The sequence below is a fragment of the Solea senegalensis genome, linkage group LG10 (genome assembly GCF_019176455.1).
Source record: "Solea senegalensis isolate Sse05_10M linkage group LG10, IFAPA_SoseM_1, whole genome shotgun sequence".
NCBI classification, from domain to species: domain Eukaryota; kingdom Metazoa; phylum Chordata; class Actinopteri; order Pleuronectiformes; family Soleidae; genus Solea; species Solea senegalensis.
The window spans coordinates 13,006,636-13,032,082 of NC_058030.1; the positions used below are offsets into that span (position 1 = coordinate 13,006,636).

General features: G+C 41.5%; 1 protein-coding gene across 1 annotated transcript in view; it reads left to right on the top strand.

Annotated features, from left to right (window-relative positions):
- The window catches only part of roraa (RAR-related orphan receptor A, paralog a), a 39,112-nt gene extending 19,940 nt beyond the window's left edge, over nt 1–19,172 (top strand). The window contains exons 2-10 of the mRNA XM_044036030.1: nt 10,199–10,284; nt 11,630–11,771; nt 13,601–13,996; nt 14,635–14,756; nt 14,865–14,997; nt 15,970–16,077; nt 16,995–17,105; nt 17,250–17,362; nt 17,777–19,172. Coding sequence (XP_043891965.1) covers nt 10,199–10,284; nt 11,630–11,771; nt 13,601–13,996; nt 14,635–14,756; nt 14,865–14,997; nt 15,970–16,077; nt 16,995–17,105; nt 17,250–17,362; nt 17,777–17,941 — 1,376 coding nt within the window. The 3' untranslated portion in view covers nt 17,942–19,172. The remainder of the gene's footprint in view (nt 1–10,198; nt 10,285–11,629; nt 11,772–13,600; nt 13,997–14,634; nt 14,757–14,864; nt 14,998–15,969; nt 16,078–16,994; nt 17,106–17,249; nt 17,363–17,776) is intronic.
- Nucleotides 19,173–25,447: the final 6,275 nt, after the last annotated feature.

A 25,447-nucleotide genomic window follows, 5' to 3' on the forward strand; every position in this document is an offset into this window, starting at 1 on the left:
GTGTAATTTCAAGCACCAGTTATATTGGAGAGAGTGGGCTTTGATGTACAAATCCACAATTCATGGGGGATTAGCACCCCAAAGGTTAGCAGTTGCTAATTACAGGAGATTGGTTATACATATCTAACAAGGCAAGAAGACAGCCCTAATAAATGTGAGGATTCATCAGGAACAAGGATAAGCGGCTGTGATAAGTGTATGTATATTTGAATCACCATGGATTGATTCTCTGTAATACTCTTCGTACACTGAAAGGAAAGAGGCACTGTCTTCTCTGTTGTCTTTACAAACAACATTCCCTTTGCAATATGAGATTTTTAAGATGTATTTGTGAATGCAGATTTGTGCAATCTTATAAATTTAACCTCTCAGATATTCTTGCGGCGATGTGTTTCTCACAGCAGCGGTTTCTCCTTTACAGTATTTAGCTAGCAGCACTCAGCAGTGCTATATTACCATAATCCTTGGTTCCCTTCCACAAACCACTACTCGCTAAATAAATCTATTATTTTTGCCTGGAGTCAAAAAGATGCAACAAAATGCAATGCATTAAAGGGAATGAAAACGCTGTGATAAGCCTCACATTTTCTCTGTAATAGCCTGTCGACAACCCACAATTAGAAGTGTCAGTCCACTTGACCTTTAATAATCTGAATGTTAATATTTAATATTAAAAGGTGGCATCAAAGCCTGCCAGCCCTGTGTGTTCTTGATTCCCTTGACCATAGCAGACCTGGCCAGAGTGGCCTTGTGTTTTCACATGGCTCTGAATTAAACACGTCCGAGCCACGGCAGGCACTTTCTCTGCTATAGGAAACACGTTTTCATCTCCTAATGAATGTGCCTGAGGGGGTCCCACAGGGTGCTCCACTTCACCCCTCATTAGGCGGTGTTCTATGTCTGTCTTCATGTTGAGGAGCAACCTCCTGGTGAGGGGCTCCCCACTTCATCTGAACGTCCCACGCTCCCCTGCCCTGGACCAATGGACTACACTGCACTGAGCTCTCCATCTCTCTTTCTCTGATACTCATCACAGCCCAGCTTGTCTTATAGGCATAGACCAGGAGTAACAGGGATGAGAGGATGGTCCGTGCTCCTAATGTCATTTTAATGGCCTTTTTTGGTCTGTTGTGGTTGTGATTTATTGCTGTACACACTTCTAATGTCCCCTTAGATGTCTGTTTTACTGTCTTTTTCACGTGTCAAATATGCCGTTGTTTTAGAATAGTGAGTTTACAAACTACTGTAATCAGGACTGCATCTTCATCTCCACTCTCTTCCACCCATGCTTTCATCATTATAGCCCATGGCAGGTGTGTTATGTTTGGTGCTAAAGGCATGACATTATGTGTAGTGGCCAAAGGAAGGAAGAACCTCCCATTCTCTAGTGCAGCCCTGCAAATATCCCCTGTCGTGTGGAAAATATTGACAGATGCCTGTTGTTAATGAAGCTCCAAAGCATTGACAGACCATTCCTGGCTGTTGTGAGGCAGCAGAAAGGAAAGACTGTCACCTGACTCCGAGAGAGCATTTGCGCAGTAGCAGAACAGTTTGAGGAGCTGATTGTTATTCCAGGGCTTTTGGGATGTGTTTATGCAATCATTAATCTTGGCACTTGTTTATTTGCTTGGGATTAGAACACCACGGCACATTCACTGTCAGCAGGGAAGCTGGTTCACCAAAAGGTAGCAGCCAGATCTCAGGCCTTTGCCTGTAAGCAAAGCACCCAAGGAGGGATACATGCTTTGTGCATGGCTGCTTAATCCTGCCATGTCAAACAAAAGCAGGCCAGTGTTTGTAGGACTATGAAAACAGCAGCGCAAAGGGAATGTGCCTCACACACTGTCAGCTGTCTGTGAACTCGGCATGGCAGTAGACACTCCTCGTGCACTTCTGTCATCTAGGAATGCATTTCATACGGTCTGCTACAACTACAGGAAGTAGAATGACAAAGGTGGAGTTGCTCTGCAGGGATTAGTGAAATTACTCAAGAATAATCAAAAGGGTTACGGGTAGAAATAGGATAGGTTGGTCTTAGAGTAGGATTAGGTTAAGGGTCATGCATTTCGTTGTGATGATTAAGGTTAGGGAAAGGGGATTTCCATGCAACTGATAAAGCAATATACCAAGTGCACTGAGACATCCACAAATCATGTTCATTCTTTGTGTCAACTTATCATGGACTTTACATCAGATTCTTAAGTGTTTCCCTGGCTGTTTGAAAATCTGCATTTCCACAAGTTCAACACACTTGTCCGACTCGAGTTCGATTCGAATCTCTGACATACCAATGATCTAAATTGTAAAATTAAAATGTGCTCATTTCCAGAGGGAAAAAAGAAAAATCATGATGGAAGTGTTTGCAGTCACTTATTACAGCACTAATAGCCAAAGGCACTTTATATGGATTAGATAATGACTCTGTCTCATTTTAATTTGCTCTCGGCATCTGTAGTGAGGGCCAGAACATTTTTGAAGGCCATGGCAGTATGAGTGTTCATGCACATACAAAAAGGACCCATACAGTATAAAAGTAAAAATGTGCAGTAAAAAAAAAAAAAAACAGAAAGAAAGAGTGGGACTAGTGAAGCAGGTTCTTTTGAGAAAGCTCTTCTTTTTGGGGCCCTATGACTCCAGTGATCTGTGGAAAGGTTGGGTGCCTCTAGTTTCAGCTCTATCAAGCTCTGGATCTTTGAGCAGCAGGATTCAGTATCCCAGCTAATGTAACAAGGCTCATTTGTCTCAATCACATGTCCCTGGAAGTATCGGCTGGCCATTGATGTCATTCATCTTCCCTGTCCTTGCCTGCTCTTTTACAGCTGATGAATACCAAAGACCTTCAAGCAGAATGGCAGAGGTGTGGTAAAAACTGCTCATCAGCCTCGCTGTAAAAAATATATTGAGTAAGAAAGTCACGTGTTACAATGGAGGCTTCGTTGCTGAGGCTTGTAGAAAATATTTCTATATTTTCATTAGACTTGGTTTTTGTGTGACTCAGTCAGTCTTACATGTTTTTTTTTCTCATTTGCTTGTTGCAGCCTTGTGCCTGGATGATTTGAATTCATTTTTCCTCTCATCAATCTACCTTTAATACCCAATGATGATAAAGAGAAAACAGAATGTTAGTCATACATATATATGACTTTATTTAGAATCAGAATCTTTATTGTCATTGTGACAATGACACATTGCAGAAAGGAACTAAAAGTGCAGGTTTCCCAGTGCGGACATATCCAAAAAAATAGAAGTAAGAAAATAAAAGATAAACTTACACTTAAGTATTATACATTTAGAATTATTATTAAGAGTATTTTGTTCACTCGGGGCCACATGGTGGTTAGCGCTGTTGCCTTGCAGGAAAAAGACTCATGGTCGATGACCCGGTCGGAACAAGGGCCTCTCTGCATGTGTGTGTGTGGGTTTTCTCTGGCTTTCCTCCCACAGTCCAAAAACATTCAGAGGTTAATTGAACACTCTAAATTGCCCGTAGGTGTGAATGTGAGAGTGAATGGTTATTCATCTCTGTGTGTTGGCTTTGCGATGGACTTGCGACCTGTCCAGGGTGTACCCCGCCTTTTGCCCCGTGTCCACTGGGATTGGCTCCAGTGACCTGGGACCCAAATGTGGAGGATAATGAGGTGGACAATGAATGGATGGATAGATGGATTATTTCACAAGCATTCTTTTCTTTTACTCTGTGGATCTTTGTTTCCTGATTTGCTGCAGATATTACACAATTTCAGTCTGCCATGCCAGGTTACATTTTTTTTTTTTCTTTTTTCTTTTAATGCTTGGGAATAAATAATACTCATAATTTGATTTATAAACCCGTTCAGAGAGTTATACCCGTTCAGAGTTCAGAGTTGGCTTCAGCTGATGTCAGTGCAAGTGGAAATAGTGACTTGCACTGTAACTGGAGGCTAATGCAGAGCTTCCCTCTTCGATAGAGCAAATGAAGATCATGATTACTACCTGGCCCCATGCAGCCAGGCTACATTGTCTGGAAACATGTTTTCCTAAAGAGACCACAGAGGGACAATTACTGTCAGCTGAACTATTCAGTCTGCTCTCCATGTGTGTTCTGGCTGCATGCCTCTGACCCACTGACCCTTAGAAGCAGCATGGGCTGGGACCTCCAGTCTTCCCCCCTCTTTTTCCCACTAACACCCTCCCCAGCATCCACCATAGCTGTGGCACCTGAATATGCACTTGGTCTGAAATATGCACATAAAATGCTCATATGCTCTGTCACCCCTTTGGCAAAAAGACAATGCAGCAGCAGGAAGTTGTATGGATGTAAGTTTTTTTGTGTGTGTGTGTGTGTGTGTGAAACAGTAGAAAGATCCTATTCAAAAACCCACAGCTGAATTCTGGTTGTCTTACAGAAATGCATACTAATACAGCAATTATAGGAGGAAGGAAGTTATACGGTGTGGCAAATTCCCTGGTGCAATAGAACAAGGGTTTTTTTGTTGTTGTGTAAAGGTTTCTGCGTGTAATTGCAGTGGAGGTTTTGAAGGATTCATTATTTATATATCCTTGTTTTTCTAAAGGTGCCCACCAGGCTGCCGTCCCTGCAGGGAGATGGGAGGCTGAGAGGTGCTTAGCTTAACTAAGGCTTTAACGACTGCCTGCTTAGTTTAAATGGTCCGATGTAAGTTCCAGACACATCGCAATGACCTCCGCTAAATCTTAGAATTCAAACTCCTGCACCAGTCAACCAGGTGGTCCTCTGTGTTTTCGGCCTCAGTGATTTTGAGTTGTGCTGCATCCCAGTGGCTTCCTGCACTGTGCGTGAGTAAAGCAAAGAATCCAGAAGCAACTCAAAAGTGAAACGTTCATGTCTCCATTCTATTTAATAGAAAACAGACATGTGTCATGTTTGATTTTATATTTATGTCACAAACCAAATGACATACGTAGACAAAGTATGTTAATATTTGCAGCACAGATTATATGTATATATACATATATTTACTGCATTTCTGGATTTCTATGACTAACTAGAGGCTGGTAGAAAGTACAAGTGAGAGCTGTCTGCAGATTGTATTTTGCCATCAGAGTCAACAGTATGAGCCTTTCTCCCTCCTGGCACACATGCACATCTCACACATAAGGAAGAGGTTTGCCCTGCGGTCCCCAGCACCTGGGCACAACTGCGCTTGTCATCGCAGTTACTGATGAGGAGGGGATATGTGGGGGAAGATGGATAGAGGGAAGTAAGGAGTGCGTAAAGATTTGAGCTCAGGTGAGGCAGACAGGGAAGGGGAGAGGAGCGCCGCACACATGCTACCCTTCACGGTGCTCGTCTGCTCGGTAAACCAGGGCTTTTGTTGTTTCCCCAAGAGTGCAGGCACACAGACTCCCAGCCAGGAAGCTCGTCAATCTATGCCACAACAACACATAAATTAGTGCCCAAATTACAGTTACACTGGTGGAGAAAGAGAGATGTCTTGTGCTGCGGTGTGGAAGAACATCTTCCTCTCTCTCCTCATAGAGGGTGTCAGAATACACTTCAATAAAACAGTCAAGTAAATACAGGGAAAGACATGAAGAGAGAAGCACTACTGTGTTGAACGGGCATCTTGAGTTGGGCTGTGTTGAAATATTAATAGACCTCACACACAAACAAATACAGAGTTGCACGCATGAGTTCATCCTAAAAGCAGCCCAGGGCAATGGTCCAGACCTGAGCTTAGCAAAGTCACTGCACAGCTATGAAGAAATAATAGGAAAGGCTTAAAGAGCCCATTTTTTGAAACAGAAATATCTCTTCAAATACACAGTCTCTAGTGAAGGGGATCACAGCTCAGGCAGCTAAATGATTGGGGGGGAATTACAGTGTAGACATCAAAATGTGTCAATTATGTCTTTCTGTGGTCTAATCCCCCTGGTCAGAATATTTTTCTGATGACCTCAGCTTGTTTATGGGTTGAATGGAAGCTGTTAAAGTGATGATATAGAGTTTTGGGTCTGCAGGTGAATTTCTGCACAACGCCGTGTGCTCCTTGTGCTGCAAACCTGCAAATGCAAGTCGACCAGTACTACGGAGATATGCCAAGAGCCTCGCAGACACATTCATGCTATTCAGCCTGTGTTTCGTGCCACGACTGTCCTTTGCTGCTGACATTCAAATAACCTTTCTTCTGCTGCATAAATGGGAATTTTAAAAAAGTATTGTGTTGTGCGACTTCACACGACAGCTGAGCCCTGGCAGATGAAAAGAGGCAGAATTCTGATAGTTGTTGTTCGACTATAGCGTCGCTCCGCAGCTAGATCTGCCTGTCATTGGTATCTGTTTAGAGAGGACTCTGTTTATCAACCAACAGCTGATGTTCAGTGCTAATGGGAAAGCCATGTAGCAAAATAAATTGCTGTATGTATGTATGTATAGAGCAGACATATGATCCCGGCAAGCTTTTGTACGTTTTTGTTGCAAAATATTGTAAAGAGGAGGCTGTACTAACACTGTCTGTCTGATTATAAGAGACAAATTGTTAATCTGCTCGTAATGCCGTTCCTCTTCCAGGTTCCTTACGTAATCTCTGACATGAGCTGACGGACTTCCTTCACTCTGTCACTGACAGCTGTCAACACAGTGCTTGTGACACACACACACACACACACACACACACACACAGTGACAGAGCCTCGCACAGAGAAACATATGTAGTTTTCCTCCTTTACATCATACCTCTACCGTGAATCATAGGGCTGTCGGGAAATTATTTAATGGTCCAATCGAGGAATGGGTTAAGCTCTCAGCATTATGAAGGCAGCCTTGGTATGGCTCTCTAATGTAAGGGATAATCATAATCCTTCAGTGTTATGTCAGTAGTCCAAGGGTCGAATGGGAACAGCAAGGAGATTTTGACTTGTGATTTTCCACCTTTGCACAGACCTGAAGATTGCCATCTTTATTTCATTGTGTCTATGTTGCCATTATGTTATAGTGTTTATTTATGTGAAGAAAATACATTTGTGTAATCTTGCAGGTCCTTTGTAGTAAATACTAATCATTTAAATTACCCTACATAGTAGCCCTATAGTACACGTGCTCTTCGTGACACATCATCCCCTCAAAGGGTCTGCTAGTGTGGTGAATCAGTGTCCTTGAACTGCTCAGACAGACAAAGAGCAAGCTATAACATTTGGCTCAACTGTCTCTCCTCTATGCCATGCCCATTGTCCACGATAACCATGCCAGGCTGCAAAGCTGCATACAGGAAATCAGCCTTGAACTGCTGTCCAGCTCTCGTGGTTATGCACATGGTGTGATTGTGCAGGTGTCTTTGAAGTGGCCTGCATTGCAGAGGCCATCTCACAGTGCTGTGAGGAGCAGCAGGCTGCTGGGATGGGCTTAAGCATTTCTACCCATCTAACTGAGCCTGGCTTTGATGTCGTAGACTGAGCAGGCAGGGCTGGCTGGCAGGGAAGCAGGCAGGGAGGGAGGAGGACAAGGCGGCAGGCAGGCATGCACGATGAATGGGATCAGTGGCCTGTGCTGGTCAAGCTCAAGTGCAGCAGCAGCTGTCTGTTTCACACCAAAAAGCCGTTGATTGGCAGTTATGAGCAAAGACATTTTAGTTTGAAATTGGTTATCATCATCTTTTTATTGTTTGAATTGTAGCTTAAGGACCATTGACCGGTCAGTACTTCAAGATAAACGGTGTAGGTGACTTGATTGTGATCCCCCCCTGAGTCTCAGAACACACACTCTCCTCAACTCTCTCTCTCTCTCTCTCTCTCTCTCTCTCTCTCTCTCCTCACTTTTAAAAGCAGCTTATTCCAGTGTGGAAATAAGTATGTGTTCAGAGTGAGGTATTTTCTCATTCAAGGTACTAGAGAGCGTACCTCAGCTGGTCCAGAGACAAACTATTTTTACTGTTGAGTGCACTGAGCATCCAGGGGCTTGTGCAGCAGTGGAGTGAGAAGGTGTTGGCTGCATGGTGAGGCTGTGTGCACTGAGGACCTTCTTGACGCTGGTAGGGCTTTGAGAGGCACGGTTGTGAGTGTGCCCTCCCTGGCCTGCACTCCCACTGCTTTCACCTGATGTGGCACAGCCTCAGTCAGGCCTGAGCGAGTGCCTAGCCAGCTTTGCTTCTTCAGGAAAGATGAAGGCATCTCAGAGCTATGCTGTGGGGGTGGGGAAGCTAGCAGCAGCATAAGCCTGGAGCTATCAGAGGCTGGAGCTCAGAGCCAAAAGCCTGTGGGCTGGAAATAGTGGGTGGAAGCTTGGCTTAACTTGGCAAGACAACTATTGCCACAGCCCTGCACTGCCACCCAATGGCTGGGGCCTAACACTACAACCTTTAGTTGAACATAGCCAGAGCCTGTCATGAGTATAACATGCTCCAGTGGCTCTGAGTGCATGTCAGAACAAATTATATAAGTAATGAGGCTGAAAATGCTAAAGGAGTCAAAACACACTGCACTGCTAATGCTCGTGCAGGGAGAACACAAAAACAAACAATGGAGTGCATTCATACAGCGATAGACCGACCCAAAATAACAAGCAACCGTGCACAGTAAGGAAAAGATTAATTATAAATTAACCCTCAGTTCAGTTGTCACAGCCCGCCTCCTGCCTGGATTTCACTCTAATCCGGGCCGACGAGGTGCAGTGCCCTCTATTGTATGTGAGAATCACAAATCACAGGAGGTGTTGTCTGTAAGTGAATTAATTGTGCATGTTCCACCACTCCTTTTGGTTCATTTTACTAAAATGTAGGCTAATTCCATGTAAACATGGCCAGTCTTGTTGAGGAGAACAGACACAGATTCCTGAATGAATAGAGTGTCGCTCCACGTTTGTGGATTAGAGGCTCTGTGTTGAGGGCCTCTCCAGGGCATGCCTCTGGGACAAGGACATTATCCACATGACACATTACAGGCTTTTAGGCAGCTGATTAAAGTGGGCCGGGATCTTTGGTCTGAACCTTAGCAAATGCATGTTTGATGTTATCAAAGTATTTTAAAGAGGTTAGTTGTTAAGGTGTACGTGGGATTTTTTGAAGCTGCTAGTCCTGGGAAGACACACAAGACACTTAGGCTTGGCTAGAGGGGAGAGGCTGATGTAACATTGCGACATCGTGAACATACCACCACGCTTTAATGATTGTCGTGTTTTATTGCATCTTAACTGGGTTAAAATCATATTATTCCCACCTAATTGGTTCAATCTCGTGTTGCAATAGCTCTCCTCACTCTGATCGGTTTGTTTATGTGGCCGGTTGGCGTAAACCGTCACATTGTGAGAAAATATCCTGCAGTGATCTTTCCTCGATTTAGATCAGATAGCAGAGTTCATCTGGTGCTGCGCGGCACTGTTGGGATGGAGGGACTGAGATGCTGAAGATGTGGAGGAGGGCTGTGAGATAGAGATCTCTGGAGGGAGAGGGGGGTAGGGATACAGCGTCAGTGGCTGCAGTGATAAAGCTGAGAGCAGTGGAACAAGCTGGGAGTTCTGTGCCTCTGATGTCTGTGTGTTCTGTCTGTTCTGTTCTGTTGTGTTGCCCTGTGGTCTTCTCCTGAAGAGAAGGCCAAGGATGGATGAGGCCTGTCCTCTTTGTGTTTTGTCCTCTATGGTGGGTGAATCACAAGCCTGTCAGCAGCGTAGCACCACAGCTCAACTCCCATTGAACCTTCTTCTATAGTGTACACAGACACAGTCTCTGCCACCACTCCATCCAGCGCGTTGGGCATGTTGTGATTTTCTTTTTTTCTTTTTTTTTTTTTGCCACAGTGGATTTACGCCTGAGGTTTTTGTGGTTTTGAAGATTAAGAGGCTTCATGAAGTCTAGTTTGAGAAGAGGGAATAAATCTCCTCATGTGCCTAAATGAGCCTTTCTCGTTACATGAGGCTAGTATTAGTATGACTGTGATACATTAAGGTTTGTGGGTTGTTGGGGGTTTTCCTCATAAGTTGTGTTTAGAATGGAAATTGGCTGCTTGTGAGGACTTAAGACGACCTCCCTGCCTTCACACACACACACATACATACATATTTAGGTAATGTTGTGTGGAAGTGTGGATTAAAAAAAATAAAAACAAGATGACATGTTTTTAGAAGCACAGTGCTCTTTAATGTTAGCAACATGGAGCCATGGTGAAGGTGATATACAGTGACAGCGAAATGTTGTTGTTTTTTGGGGGATATATATTTATATTTATATTCATTTTCTTGTCTCCTCTGCAGCTCAAATCGAAATAATTCCCTGCAAGATCTGTGGAGACAAATCATCAGGCATCCATTACGGCGTGATAACATGTGAAGGCTGTAAGGTAAGCATCATGAGACTAAACCTGTCTTGTCACTGTTTGCCTGTGTGGATGAGACGGAGGAGCTATGGGGACCGAGACGCTGAGGAGCACAGAAAGTTGCTTGCGAGGGAAAACATTTGAAAATTGTCGCTGAAGTTTCTTCGAACACTTGGAGACCGTCCGCAAAGTGTAAACACCAAAAACATGATCATTAAAGTGGTCAAGCACCACAGAGGACATCACAGAAAACCACAGTTAATGGTACAAAGTCATTCTTCTGCCTTTCCCTCCCAGGGACATGTCTTTTCACTGTGTTCTCAGCCTCTGCTGCAGCCTGCTCTTCTTGAAATAAAATGATCAAAAGGAGAATGCTTTGAATTATAGCAGATTGTTGGCTGTTTGCTACAGTGTGTTGCTTCCATTGAAGCTGCCTTTTGTACTGTTACAAATGCACCAGCCAGTCATAGTGAGGGGAATTTTGTGCTTAGAGTGTATTCTTGTCCCCGTGCTTGTCACCAGGCACATCATTAGCATTCCTCAGCCAGGCTGCACCTTTGCTGTTTGCTCCTGTGTGTGTGTAGAGAGAGAGAGGAGGAGGAGGAGGAGGAGGAGAAGAGGGAGAGAAGTTCCTTTCAGCTGTCCCAGCGCTCCTCTCCCTCACACAGGAGCTGGAAGGAACAAAACACTAAAGAATAAACTGCTGAAATCTATCTTTAATGATTGCTAATTAGTCCAGGCAGAGAGGCCTTTAATGATATGTGCGAGTACAAAAGTTTGGACCATAAATCATAGCATTATTAAAGAGTGCTGCTTGTCACTGGCAGTTATAGCCTGTTTCCATAATGGCTTCCATTATAAAGCAACTTGGCAGCTGTCAGCTGTTTTCTTGTAATTAAACAGCCAATGAGCAGCTAATTAAGACATATGTGAATGGAGCAGTAGAGTGGGGCATGTTAATGATGTGCTGGAATCAATTCATTAAGTCAAAGGATGAGGAATCCAGTCGCCGTGCATTCTCAATCCTTTAGCACCGCTCATACCGGTGTTGTGTTAATCAACACTAATAACCCCTCTGAAGAAAAATACCATTCACAGTTATCAATCCTACCCAAACACACCACCCTCATGCTGCACACATCATTGAAATACTGCACTCTCTAAATGCCTGATATTCCAGATTAACAGGCAGGAAAACTCTTGTGTTAATATCAAGTCTGTTTGGCAGCAGTGAAGTGAAATGATTTCCACAAACACCTATTATTGTGAAATTAACTTAGTTTGCACTAAAGACTTGGAAGACATGATTTGATTGAGAACCTATCTCCACCCACAGTGGTTCATTGGAGGTGTTTCTTCTTCTGTGCAGGGCTTCTTCAGGAGGAGTCAGCAGAGCAATGCAGCCTACTCCTGCCCCCGTCAGAAGAACTGCCTGATTGACCGCACCAGCCGCAACCGCTGCCAGCACTGCCGGCTGCAGAAGTGCTTGGCAGTGGGCATGTCACGAGATGGTAAGGGCGTTACTTAAAAGGAGATACGGGTGGGTGCATCCCACAGGGTGAGAAAACAGGGGTAGAGAAACTCAGGTCAAGCCCCTGCATGTGTGGGCAGCATTCCCTTTGATTCTGACATCCCTTTGAAGGCAAGCAACTAGATTAAGGAATAATCTCATGGAGACATAAAATTGAAGTAGCCCTTGTTGTAAAATAGTGATAGTGGATAGTTTTGGGCTTTCTATTTTTATTAAATTGTTTGTTAATTTTGAAAGAAAGGGAAAGAGGAGAGTATATGTTTTACTCATATTACACTGTTGGTTTATATAGTCACTTATACACCACATAAAATAATCAATAGTAACTTTTTTTTAATCACTTGCCTTACAGCGGGAAACAAACCTTTTTTTTTATTGTAAAACTCTGTTTATTTCTAGATTAACTTGAATTGATTTAACAAAAGATAGCAAATCATTAAGGTTGATATTATTTGATAATGAGAAAATGGGTTGGTTATTTGTGGCCCTAATGTGGTTCTGTATAGAGATGTGTATAGTGAAGAGACAAACACACACACACTGACTTTGTGTTTTGCAGGTGAGCGCTTTGTCTGCAGGTCTAATTTGTTGCTTTGATGGAGAGTAGGTTTGATGAAATAGGAGGTTGTTAAAGGTTGTCATTAGCACTGCTGCAGCTGAGCTGCAGTAATGGGAGCACACAGGTGGAGATGTGTGCTGCAGGGCTCCTGCTGTGTCGTGCTGGTCTAGACTGGGCTGGGCAGAGGAGATTCTATCTGAAACACACACAGACAAGTGAAAACCTGCACCAAGGCTGGCACATCATCATGCACCCTGCTTTGCTGTAATTCAGTTCCACACATACGGCATTAAACGTAATCATGAACATGAATGGACGAAAGCATACGTTAACAGAGCTACTGATAACCACACACATGCATTCTCACCTGCACTCACACACGTATGTGCCTAGACACACAAACCCAAGAGAGACAAAGGTGATTCTTGCTCTGCATTACTCTACTGTGCATAGACAAACACGCACATACTGTGAACGCCTGACATAGCCAGGTGCACAGACCTCGGCCCAAGGATTCTCATCTGTGCTCTTTAGTTTGGAAACTGTAAAACAGGAGGCATCACGTGTCTGCACTGAAGGTGTTTTTTTACTCCACTGCCTGAAAAATGGACAATTGTATATTTTGTTATCAATGTTATCTGTTAATTGAGAGTATCACTGTATCATCAGTCCATAATGCTAATAGCAGGTGTCGCATACGACTTTAAGATTGGTTGTGCCGCATGTTCCTGTGTCAGAGGTGGCCTCATATATGAAAATAACCATAATCATAATTTGCAACTAGTATGGAATTAACGTCCCTGGGGGTAAAAGCCCTAATTCAATCCTTTTCCACTTTTGTCATTCTGTCGCAGACTCCATAGTTTATTTTGTCGTCAAAGAATATAGTTTATTACCAAAACACCAATGCAAATCCCTTGTATGTTTAAAATCTACTTAAAACAGATAAAAAACTGAATTCATTGTATTTTAATTCCTCCTCCATTGTTTCAGTGAGTGTCATACATTACCCTAGTGGTGAGATTGTATCACAAACTAGAGTTTTTTGGACTCAAAAGTAAAGCTGATATCGTTCGCGAAATGAGATGGACGCGTGGACAGTCATAACTTGACCTATCAGCTAAAGGACTTTGCTTTTTATTTTAGTTTAGCTTATTTTACTTTGGGCAGAGAAGCCCCTCGATGCTACATGTGGAAAAATACATTAACACATGTCATCTGTGTCTCTTGTTTCGTCCTGCAAATCACAGCGGTGAAGTTTGGCCGCATGTCGAAGAAGCAGCGAGACAGCCTGTATGCTGAGGTCCAGAAGCACCGGCTGCAGCAGCAACAGCGTGACCACCAACAACAGCCTGGGGAGGCAGAGCCGCTCACACCTAGCTACGGCCTCTCAGCCAATGGCCTCACAGAGCTCCACGATGACCTCAGTGGCTACATGGACGGTCACACCCCTGACGGCAGCAAACCGGACTCTGCAGTCAGCAGCTTCTACCTGGACATCCAGCCATCTCCCGACCAGTCAGGCCTGGACATCAACGGCATCAAGCCGGAGCCCATCTGCGACTTTGCCCCCAGCTCTGGCTTCTTCCCTTACTGCTCCTTCACCAATGGAGAAACCTCACCCACAGTGTCCATGGCTGAACTAGGTAAGGAGTGGGACAGAGAGACGGGGGAGACAAGAGTAGAGACAGCAAAGTGGAGGAGGGGGAAGAACAACTCAACCGTGGGGCAAACGACACAAAGGTTGCTTAAAATAGCAGGAGGTTGGAGACTCATCTCCAACACTCATTAAAAGAGCCTCTCTTTTGTAATTAGTTTCCATTAATTAGGGCCAATCAGGATCCAGCAGGGCAGGTGTCTGGGGAAATCATTTTTTTAGGCTCCCCTGTGCCCAGGAACTCCTTTTAACAGATGTGTTTTCAAAACCATTTAAATTCTATACTCAATATTTCTCTCAGAGAAAAATGTGACCTTTGTTTCAGTGAGTAACGTGGGACCCCCTCCTCCTTCTCTCCATGCATTTGTGTCATAACTAGATTGGCTTTGCCTCAACCTTAAGCTATGAGCATCCTGCAGGCGGTAAAAGGAAATGTCAACAAGCCTTTTCCCAGTTAAAAAAAGCCCACGCGTGTCTGTCTTTCCTCCTTCTTGAAAGCTCAGTAAATAAATCTTCTTTTCCTGTGGCATATTTCATCAGTGAGGTCTTGACTTTCACACAGCCCTGTGAGTAACATCCACATCTCAACTGTGATCTTTTGGGTTTGTGACAATGCTTGTGTTTCAGAGCACCTGGCCCAGAACATCTCCAAGTCACACATGGAGACATGTCAGTACCTGAGAGAGGAGCTGCAGCAGATGACCTGGCAGGCCTTTCTGCAGGAGGAGGTGGAGAGCTACCAGAGCAAGGTAATCTCTCACCACAGCCACAGCCTGCGCTGGCGTCCGCAGTAGTTGCAATAATGAAATACTTTGTTTTGTAGAAGATAACCCATTCTCTTTCCTATCTGTTCTTAGCCACGGGAAGTCATGTGGCAGCTGTGTGCTATCAAAATAACAGAGGCCATTCAGTATGTGGTGGAGTTCGCCAAGCGCATCGACGGCTTCATGGAGCTGTGTCAGAACGATCAGATAGTGCTGCTGAAAGCAGGTATGACAGCCTGTCAACATGGCCTGCTGCTGTCAAACTTGCCCACCACCATCACCCCCCCCCCTCCCCCGTATTGTCACAAGGGCATAGCTGACCTGACTGCACAAAGCCCTGTTCTTCACATGCACAGACAGTGTCACAGAGAGGAGACCCTGCCCGGCCTGTTTCCTCTCTGTGACTCTGTCACTCTCTGTTCTCCTCTGTTTATTACATACATAGCTAAGATGGACACAGCATTAGATAAGCAATGTGTTCCTCAGCCCAGATAATGCCTATCATGTCAGCTGCCATTCCCCTCTCTTTTTCCAGGCAGCAATGATAGCATCTGCCTTTTCAACCTCCCCTCATGTAGACGCACAGAATGTTAAGCACACACATATGGGGCTGTGCACAGTGTCACCTATTATGCATAAACAGAGAAGGGCATACACACAGATACATACATACCGTGTATGCTGAAAACAAACACCTCGCCTGGGTCTTTCCTTGGGCATTATTTACTTTAGCACTGTCAATATGACTAATAAAATAAAGACAGAGATCCCTTGTCAGACATGGCATTTTAAAACAGTAGCGTCTTCCATAATGGCATTCTCTTACATTTTCTTGATCCTCTTATCCACTCCCGCAGAGTGGTACAAATTACAGGATCCAATCATTTTCCTACATTTCTTATAATTATAATAATTTCCCTGCTATATAAAGGCAGAATGAATACGCACTGTAACTTTTATCTGGCATGTCATTATGAAAGAATAGCCGTCTGTTATGATATTATCTTCTGCGGAGGTGATTTTTCTCTTCCCTTTGATGGCAGTTGTCTCCGTTTCAAAGCAGTTGTGTTACTCATATCGCTGAAGAATAGCACAAAGCATGATCATGTGTTTTGCATCACTGACTGATGTGCAACTCTTAAGAGGGGAGCAGACAAAGCTGAGATTCAGCATCTTCTTTCTGTGTGTGTCTCCACAGGCTCTTTGGAAGTTGTATTTGTCAGAATGTGCCGTGCCTTTGACTCGCAAAACAACACAGTCTATTTTGATGGAAAATATGCTGGACCTGATGTGTTCAAGTCATTAGGTAAGTGGAGATGGTGCAGGTATATGTGGTTGTCTGCATGTGCAGGTTTGAGTGGGTGTGCGCGTCTGTATTTGTGTGTCTGTGTGTCTTACTCATTTCCTCGGTGTAATAGCCAAAATTAGAGCCTGCTGTTGTGTTCTACACCATGCTGAAGGCCTGGAAACAAACACTGAGCACTCATCCCTGCCTCACCTGGCATTGCTGTCTCTGCAGCAGTTATTTATGGTAGAACAGAGATGTTAGTGAGGCTCTGCTGCATATGGCTCCTGTAACTGTGGAAAAAAAAATAAAGTCAGACTTTTGGGAGATAGCTATCAAAACTATCATTGATAGCTTGACATAAAACATCTTCGGCAAAAGTGAATAGCATTTGTGTTTCACTACGACGAGTCTTGCTCTTCCAACTACCTTTTGACAGTGAAACAAATCTAAATGTGTCCCACAGTGGCAATACAAATGCTGAATTCTGTTTCCAAGTGTGAATTTACCAATCCCCCAAACTATGCCAGTGTGCCCACTGCAGGGAAATGTGTTTTTATGTAAGCACATGGATCTGGTCTGTGTGTTATGTGCAAAGGGAAAGGCAGAGTGATGTGCTTCCCAAACCACGGTGGCATCAGTCTGTTTCTCTCTATCCCTGTTAATTGATTTAACTAAAAGCCTTAATAGCGACCTCATTTTGGCTTGCATAACGCCACACAACTGCCAAAAGTGGCTCGTCTGGAAGGCAAAACTCTGTAAAAGCATTGCCTGTTCTGCTTAAGACGCTCTCGTGTGCTGTCAGCCATATTCTTTTTTATTCCTTCCCCTTCCTCTTTCCTCCCTATGTGCCTCTCTCCCAATAAAGATCAAGAGTGAATGTTGTTCTTTGGTCTTCCTCATCCTAAGCCCTCTCTCTCTGTCCTTTGCTGTGGCAGGCTGTGACGACTTGATCAGCTCCGTCTTCGAGTTTGGGAAAAACTTGTGTTCTATGCACCTGTCTGAGGATGAGATCGCCCTGTTCTCCGCCTTTGTGTTGATGTCTGCTGGTAGGTGTCACTCACAGTGCAAAGGGGAAAAACATATTCCCTGTGACAAAGAGCGCTGTTTCCGTCCTGTTTTTCTCTATCAATTAAGATGTTAGGTTTAGTGGCATTGCCTCATTTCTTACCGTTAAGTGACCTACTTTCCAGACCGGTCTTGGCTCCAGGAGAAGTTGAAGGTGGAGAAACTCCAGCAGAAGATCCAACTGGCCCTCCAGCATGTCCTGCAGAAGAACCACAGAGAGGACGGTATACTAACAAAGGTAAAGTGCAATGCAGGATACACTCCATCCATTATCCCTGAAAGTAGCTGTCTGCTAAGCATTATTCTCCCCTTGTAGCGGTGTAATCTCCCACTGTTTGGGATATTCATCCACATGTTACCAACATTTTTTTTTTACCACAGTAGATTAAAACAGATTTCAGGGAAAGCAATTATTCTGTTCCCTGACTTTTTTTTATCAACAGAAAAGTGACAATTTATCAATTGTACCAGCTCCATAATAATACCAAATGTCAAGTTTTTCTTACGTCTGAGCACTTGTCTCAATATTTACAAGTCTGTTTGCCGGTGTGTGAGACAGAATACACTGTAGGGAGTAATGTTTTTCACTACTTTTGCTCCATGTCCTTGCCTCCCTGTGAATCTAAACAGCCTGTCTCCTCTCTCTCCACAGTTGATATGCAAAGTGTCGACACTGCGAGCACTGTGCAGTAGGCATACAGAGAAGCTTACAGCTTTCAAAGCAATATACCCAGACATTGTGCGTGCCCACTTCCCTCCCTTATACAAGGAGTTGTTTGGATCAGACTTTGAGCAGTCCATGCCCGTTGAAGGGTAGCAGCCCTGCCAGGTGCCAGTGTGCCCACCGTAGGGGAATGTGGAGGAGGAATCTGAGACACTTTATTGGTGCCCTGCACAAACCAGAGTGGACAGACGGCATGTTGTTCAACTTCTTCTTTTACATTGGAGGGGAGGGCTTAGGGAGTTGATTCTCAAGGTTTACTTTATTGAATTTGGTTTTCCCTGGAAGACGATAGTTGGACCGACACCCCATGGGACATGAAGACGAGATAGGCACAAATAATTTTCTGTCCGGTTGAATTTGACCTTTTTATGCGCATTTCCAACAAGGAACTTAAGAATTATTGTGGCAATACATGGATTTTTACCAATATTTATTGCGTCACTATTACAACGATTTGTGTGAATCTGATTTGTAATCATTTAAACAATTAATAGTTGAAGACATCTTCAGTGGAGATGAAGATGAATCAACATCAGTATTCTTTTTCAGACAATACTACCAAAACTGTATTTTTGTATTCAACACTTCAACCAGGCATATTCCTGTCTCCTTCATACACAATATCCTGCAATAAACACTTAATAAATGCGCACACTTTGGTCAAGTTCAGCCATTTTCTTCTTGTGTTGAGTATCTTTTGGATGCAGTGCTTGGAATGAAACTCACAGCAACTTTAGGGGAGGCTCCGTCAGCATTGGTGATGCAATCGGCAACTCTCTATGGACAATCGTTTTAAAAAAGATAATAGAATTCTGGTAATTCTAATGAAACCACAATGATTTTAGCTGTCAAAGACTCCATCCACCATTGTTGCATAGTGAAATCATGTAAGGCCATCTGCTATTAATCCTTCTCTGGACAGGTGCCCTGGAAAAGCACAGGGCACCAACACAATGAAAAGGGTCCATTCCACCTGTTTTATAATGTACTACAGGGTATACGGTCATAAGTACTTACTATACAGAAAAAAATGTTTATAGAATCTATTTTAAATAACATGTATGATATTAGTAGTTAGACCATTCTTAATTGTTGAATTGATAAGGCACTTTTATTTCCACCTTTAATTTAAGACGTGTATATTTACCTAGTGATGTGTTGCATGTGCACAAGAAATACAAGTTGAACCATGGTCACGGAGGCTAGTCCTGGGAGCAACAGTTGATACTGGTCTGGAAGTGTTAGTGATGGCTGCGGTGGCTGCTCGCTGGCAAACAAAGAGGCATATATATATATATATATATATATATATATATATATATATATATATATATATATATATATATATATATATATATATATGTATGTATTTATATATGTGTATATATATATATATATGAGAAGGCAGGTTAGAGACACATTTATCACCTGCTAACGTCAGAGCCCTTCTCTTACCACACATGCAATAACTGTCAACAAATCTTGTAGTGCTGTTACGGTCTCACAGCTCTCCTGTCCGTGGTTGTGTATGCACAGATGTGGACTGAACTGCATTTGTTGAAATACAGTAATTTAAAAAATTTGCAACACAGTTTATTTCTCTTTCACATTATTTAAAAAAGTATGATGTTGTTATTATTTTTGAGAAGATTTTTTACTATATGAAGAAACCACAAAAAAAAACCCACAATATTAAAACATTAGCTACATATTTATGTAGTTGGACTGCAACGATCACACATTGACTATAAGCCAATTGTTCCATCTAGTGGAAGGTAGAGATACAGCAAGCCAGTGACCAGCCTAAGAGAAGGTGCGCTGTCTAAACAGAAAAGCACACGTATGAGCCTTTTTTTGTTTTGTTTTCTTTGATATTCTTTTCTTATTCTTTCTTTAATCTGCCTTCTCACCTCAGCCTCGGGCCGGCAGCGCCACAGCAGGACATGGAAAATAACAGAGAAGGGAGAGTGAATATTCAAAGCCTTGTCTGGTAGTAAAGCTTCTATTTTTGTAACATGTTTTGGTTATTAAATTCATGAAAAAGAATGAGGGAGAGAGAAATAAGTCAGGTAGCACTTAACTATATTCCTGCAATAATTAGACTAGCTGTTGTTTGTATGATTAGGAGAGAAACATAAAAATGTTAGGACAAGTGCTATTTTCAGAATGCTTTGTTGTTGTGCTTCTGTTTTGTTGAGTGTGTCTTTCTTGTCAATGTGGTAGTAAAGTGGTAGAAAAAACCCTGGATGTGCCAAACAGTAGTCGTTGCTTCTGCTTTCCAGTCTACTCGTCTGTAATGTAGAATGGATTCCTAAGACATTCCAGCAATCTCAGTAGCGGCTTTGTGAAGTATGTTTTTTTCAAAAAAAAAAAAAAAAGGGGGGAGAGAAAAAAGGAACTTAAAAAAAAGAGAGGAAAAATGTATCCCTTTAGAAATTCAACAAAGCATGTTCACACATCTGTCACCAACCGTAACATAGGATCCAGTTGTTTTGTCTTTTGTTTTTCTGTTTGCACACTATCATTCCTCTGCCGTGCAATTTGTACAAGGTGTTAATGCCTTGTACTGTCACCCCTCAGGGAAGAGTTTCTTTTGTGTTTTCTGTGTGAGAGGACATTTGTTTGTGTTCATTATTAGTTTTTGCATTTCATCTCATTTGTAAAAAAAAAAGAAAAGAAAAAAAAATCACTTCACCAACCATGCTTTTTTTCAGTACACAGCATATTTGTAAAAACAAAAAACTCAGATTTGGTTTCAAATGGTGTCATCAGGGTCTTTAAAAAAAATAACAATAATAATAATAACCCTCTTTGTTAGAAAAACCAAATATTGTTATGCAATACTAAATCTTTTGTGTTTGGATTGTAGTAGATATGCTGTACCGAAGTAATAATCTCTGTTTTGATCCAATGCTGTTTGGATATGCACAAGCCCTCTATGACTAGTAAACCTCAGTCTCCTAGAAAAAGAAACGCAGTCTGGAACACTGCTAGACAATCCAGGTTAAAGAGGCCCAGTGGCCCGGCGAACGCAGCAGCGAGGATGAGGTGTGAATGCTCAGGGAGGTAACAGGTAGACTGAAGAAGCAGCTCGCTTTCCTCTGGACTGTTGCAGAGCATTTAATTTGCTCTTTTGTGAATTTATGAACACTCAACTGATCAGAGGAGGTATAGTTGAACAGTTCGGCATAGCACACTGACTGAGCACTTAGCTGTTCATGAAATAATGAAGAGTTGGACATTTGGCTGATTTCCTGTTATTTATTTTCACTCGGAAAAAAAAAAAAATCTTCTGTTTTTCTTTTTTCGGGAAAATTATTTCACTTTCTTCTGCTGTTGGAGTCTTTGTAAAATTGTCACATAAAGAAAATAATAATAATTCAGTGCAATCAGTTATAAGGTCCACCACCAGAAGAGTTCCTCCTTCATAAAGTGAATTCATGTTCCTTTTATTTAAATAGTCGAGTGGCTTGTAGTTTGTTCTACAATATTTAAAAAAAAAAAAACATAATATGCCTTGTGTTACAATTACGGGTCTCTACAGTGCAGTCATTATCCTTTTGAATTGATTGACCTTATACATACAGCTGACTCGGTCACAGAACAAAAAGTAATAAAGCCCCATTATTCTGTTTCCCATCTTGTGATGTACTGATGTGGTTGCGCTAACGGCAGGACGCGTGAATACGTGTGCCTGAGTACGAAACTGCACCTTCACACAGGCCTGTAAAATGATGTCCTTCTGTATATTCTCACTTGAGAAATCCCAGCTTTTTAAATGAGGAATTATTTGTGCTACTCAATCAGTGTATAGAATACAGTAACATGTGCTGGTCCTTCTGTCTCTGCTCTGTTGTCTTTGTAACAAAAAAACAAAAACAAAAAAAGCAATAGTTTGTTTGCGTGTGTATGTGTGTGCACGCGTGTGTGTATGTATTTGTTCTCACGGTGTGTGAATAAAATAAATCCCAGACAAGGCTTTAATAATTACAGAGGAACAGGGTTATGTGGGTGAGGAGGTATTGATTTTATTTTTTGATCTTTTTTTTTTTTTTTTTTCTTTTAAACAAAGGTTTTGGTAAATGTTGAGCTTGATCCATCATCATAGGTGTAGGTTTCAAAAGCATGACATAATGCCTTCAACGATTCACTGGTCTGCAGATTGCTGTGAAGAAACACTGACCAGCTTCACAGTAAAAAAATAAGGAAAAAACAGCCTTCGGTATTTGTTCAGATGGTGCAGTCGCAGCCCGAGCTGAAATTAATCCTGGACTATAAATTGTTTAAGATGAGTCTTTGTGACCATAAATTGTGAAGATAAGCGTTATGTCACGCTTGGAGTCGTGCTGGAGCTGTCGCACCCAGAATTATGAGTCAGTCATCACATTCTAACAGAATTGATTTTCCAAAGCACAGCTTATAAGGATTTATGATTAAAAATACATTTTAAGAATATAGTTTAAAAAAAAAAAATGAAAAGCAACTTTTAGCCATAATCGAATGTCGAGCAATAATATATGTCTGTGTATTATTTTTTGATTCTTTTGTGCATAATAGTCTTTGAACATCTGCATGTAAATACACCTCTTATTTATCACTTATTGTTTTGTCTTGTGTTGATTTTGTGGAGGGTTTCTTTTTTTATGTTTCATCTGTATATTTGACCAGTTCTGTTCCCAGGTGGAGAACTTAGAACTTGACATGGCCTGTATGCTGTATATCTTATTTTCTCCCTCTTTCTCTCTGCCTCATTCTCAACTGTTTCTTCGTCCTATTTAATGTTTATTATTGACCACGTGTATAAAGGTAGCATTGTTACTTCTGTCTGTATAGGTAAGAGGAAAATACTGCTACTAAGGCCTACCCAATGAAAATATTTATCTGTTTTATCAATTACACCATATTGTATGATAACTCTGTTTCTAGTTTGCTTCCCTCCTATAGGATTAGTTTGATAGAGACAGGGTGTGCTGACCTTTATTTTGTGTTGCCCTGATGTGTGGTGCTAGGTAAGTTAATTTTGTGAACAAAGTATTGATTCCTGAGCCTGGCTGCCCAATTAGTTTGTTCATTTCTTTACATATTAATGTATTATTATTGATATTAGGACTCAATAAATGGTAAGAATAATGAAAACGATAGTGGTTAAAAAAAATAGTACCCAGCCAGTACCTGTATCAGTGTGCTCATCCTGGGGTAAGGCACTTATTTCCTTCTGACTTATAGCAAAGCTAGTATCTGCTAATTAACAAGCTATTTAAGGTTGCTTCTCTGGTTTGTGGAAAAACGATAATATTCAAAAAGAAACGGCAGTATTGTGTTTTATTTCCTTTGTCTGATTGTAAAAACCACTCACTGAGGCTATAGTTTGTCAGGTTTTAAGATACTAAAATATTTACCTCTATTGTGTCTGCATAGTCCTTCACCTAATGCAGGGAAGTGGTGCTTGGATTTCATTAAACAGCCTCAGTCTGCTTTTGTTATTCCCCATTTTAGACGATATTGAAACAGTGGTTATCTTCAGACTAGCGACATAAACCTTTTACATCACATGAAGTACATGAAGTGTTGCAAATGTAAATGACAGGACTGCCATTTGGGGACAAAGGTGACCCTTTCTCTGCACTCTGTAGCAAATATCAGTTAAAAAAAAAGAATATGCTTGCAATAATACACGACGTATCACACTGAGTGCCTCTCGGTGTAACAAGATGCATACATGGTTTTGATTGTCTCTTTTTGTGGTTTTCCAAACGTGTACTGAAGTGACAATGTATTTTGTACGTTAAGATGAATTCTCACTCTCACAAGCTTCAATTGTCTTTTCGGACGCTTTCTTTGTGTTGATACATTAAAGAGTTTAAATGTATCGATTTGTCACCCCTCACCTTGTTTGAAAAACATAAATGGGGGAAGATTTGTTTCATTTTGATCTGGAATGGTCAAATAAATGCTTGCAAAAATATTACAGAAAAGTTCACCTGCACATTGTTTGATTATTAATTAGGCAATCCACATTCTTCATTCTGTATTAGATTTTTTTTTTTTTTTACCAACCTTTATTTTGTCACGAGAACAGAATAGTTACTAATGCATTGTATTTCAAGAATTTGTATCTGTTTGTAAAAGAGTAATACACCACATCTGATTTTTTTCTTTTATGTTTTGTGTGTGCTCAATCAGTTGGGGTTACTTTACATGAAGGGTGGGTGGAACAAGGGTTGATTAGAATTTCTTTTCCGTGCAACAGTCGAACACATCATGGGAAAGTGGAAACTAGTGTGTGGTTGTCACAAATTTCTAAGTCACTCGTTTGCTACTGATGTTAAAATGGGGGCAGATGATCATGTACCTTTTTATCCAGCTCTTTTGAACTCTCTTTAGCAGGTAGTCTATTCACAAACGTAGTTTTGCTCCTTCTTGTCTGATTCTTAAATATGAAAATAAGTATTTTGATTCATTTTGTAAATACAGCTGTAAAGAAAAATAAGAAATTTAATGTTGTCTTTTAAATACTTTTCATTCTAATATGAATGTTGTTATATTGTACTTAGAAACTGTACCTTTAATATTACCTTTATTAAAAGTGCATTGGACACATCGATTTTAGATGTGCTTTATGTGCTGTTATCCCATAATAAAATTTACCGCTTGTAATGGGCTTTTATTTCCTGACTGTTTAACTCTCTCTATCTCTCTCTCTCTCAACTCTTTGTTCTTAACAAAGCTAATAATCGGAATATGTTTGATGTGTCACAACAATTAAATTAGGCCTAACTCTTCAGATTGAAGGACAACAAGAGTTAAACAAATAATCATTCTTCAAATTCTGTGAACACACACCCAATGTCAAATTTGACCTCAAGGAGTCGGTGACAAAATACATGAGTTCAATGTAATCTCTTTATTTATGCAAGATATATAATATCTTACATAATATCTATAGCACAAATTTAGTTATAGCCATGATCTCATTAAGATGAGAAACCTATTTAGCAACATGATTATTAAATTGTAGTGGTTGTGATATACAGAATATTTTAGAGAATCAATCTTTGCCCTGTCAAATAATTATGAGCAAAACCTTAGGCCACTCTCAGTATTTTCACAATTAAAGAAACATTTACCTGGCAAACTCATTTGTGGCAAGTTGTTTGTGTTTGTTTATTAAGTCACACAGTCCAACTACCCTTGAGGGAAATAATACCATTTCCATTTTTGCTATGAATGCCATTTCCTTACAGCATTATAAAATGAGTATGGCTTTTATAATTACTTTAATGCAAAACTATACAGTATAATTCAAAAAACAGGTTATGCTGTCTTGTAACAGGTGCCATTTTGTTAAAACTTGAACTACATGTAGCGTAATCCAGACCAAGATTAACAACCAGAACCAAATATGAAGTATATTGTGCTTCCAATAAATGTGAGTGAAGATTTGTGTTTGTGTTTTATTTATTTTTAAAAACACATCAATACTGTGTAATAATATTAGCCTCTCTTATAATGGAAGGGAAGACACTGGGGCACGGCAAGTCCTGCTAGTGTCCGGAAGGGGGCAGCAATGTCCACAAAAGCTCTGATGTCGACGAACAT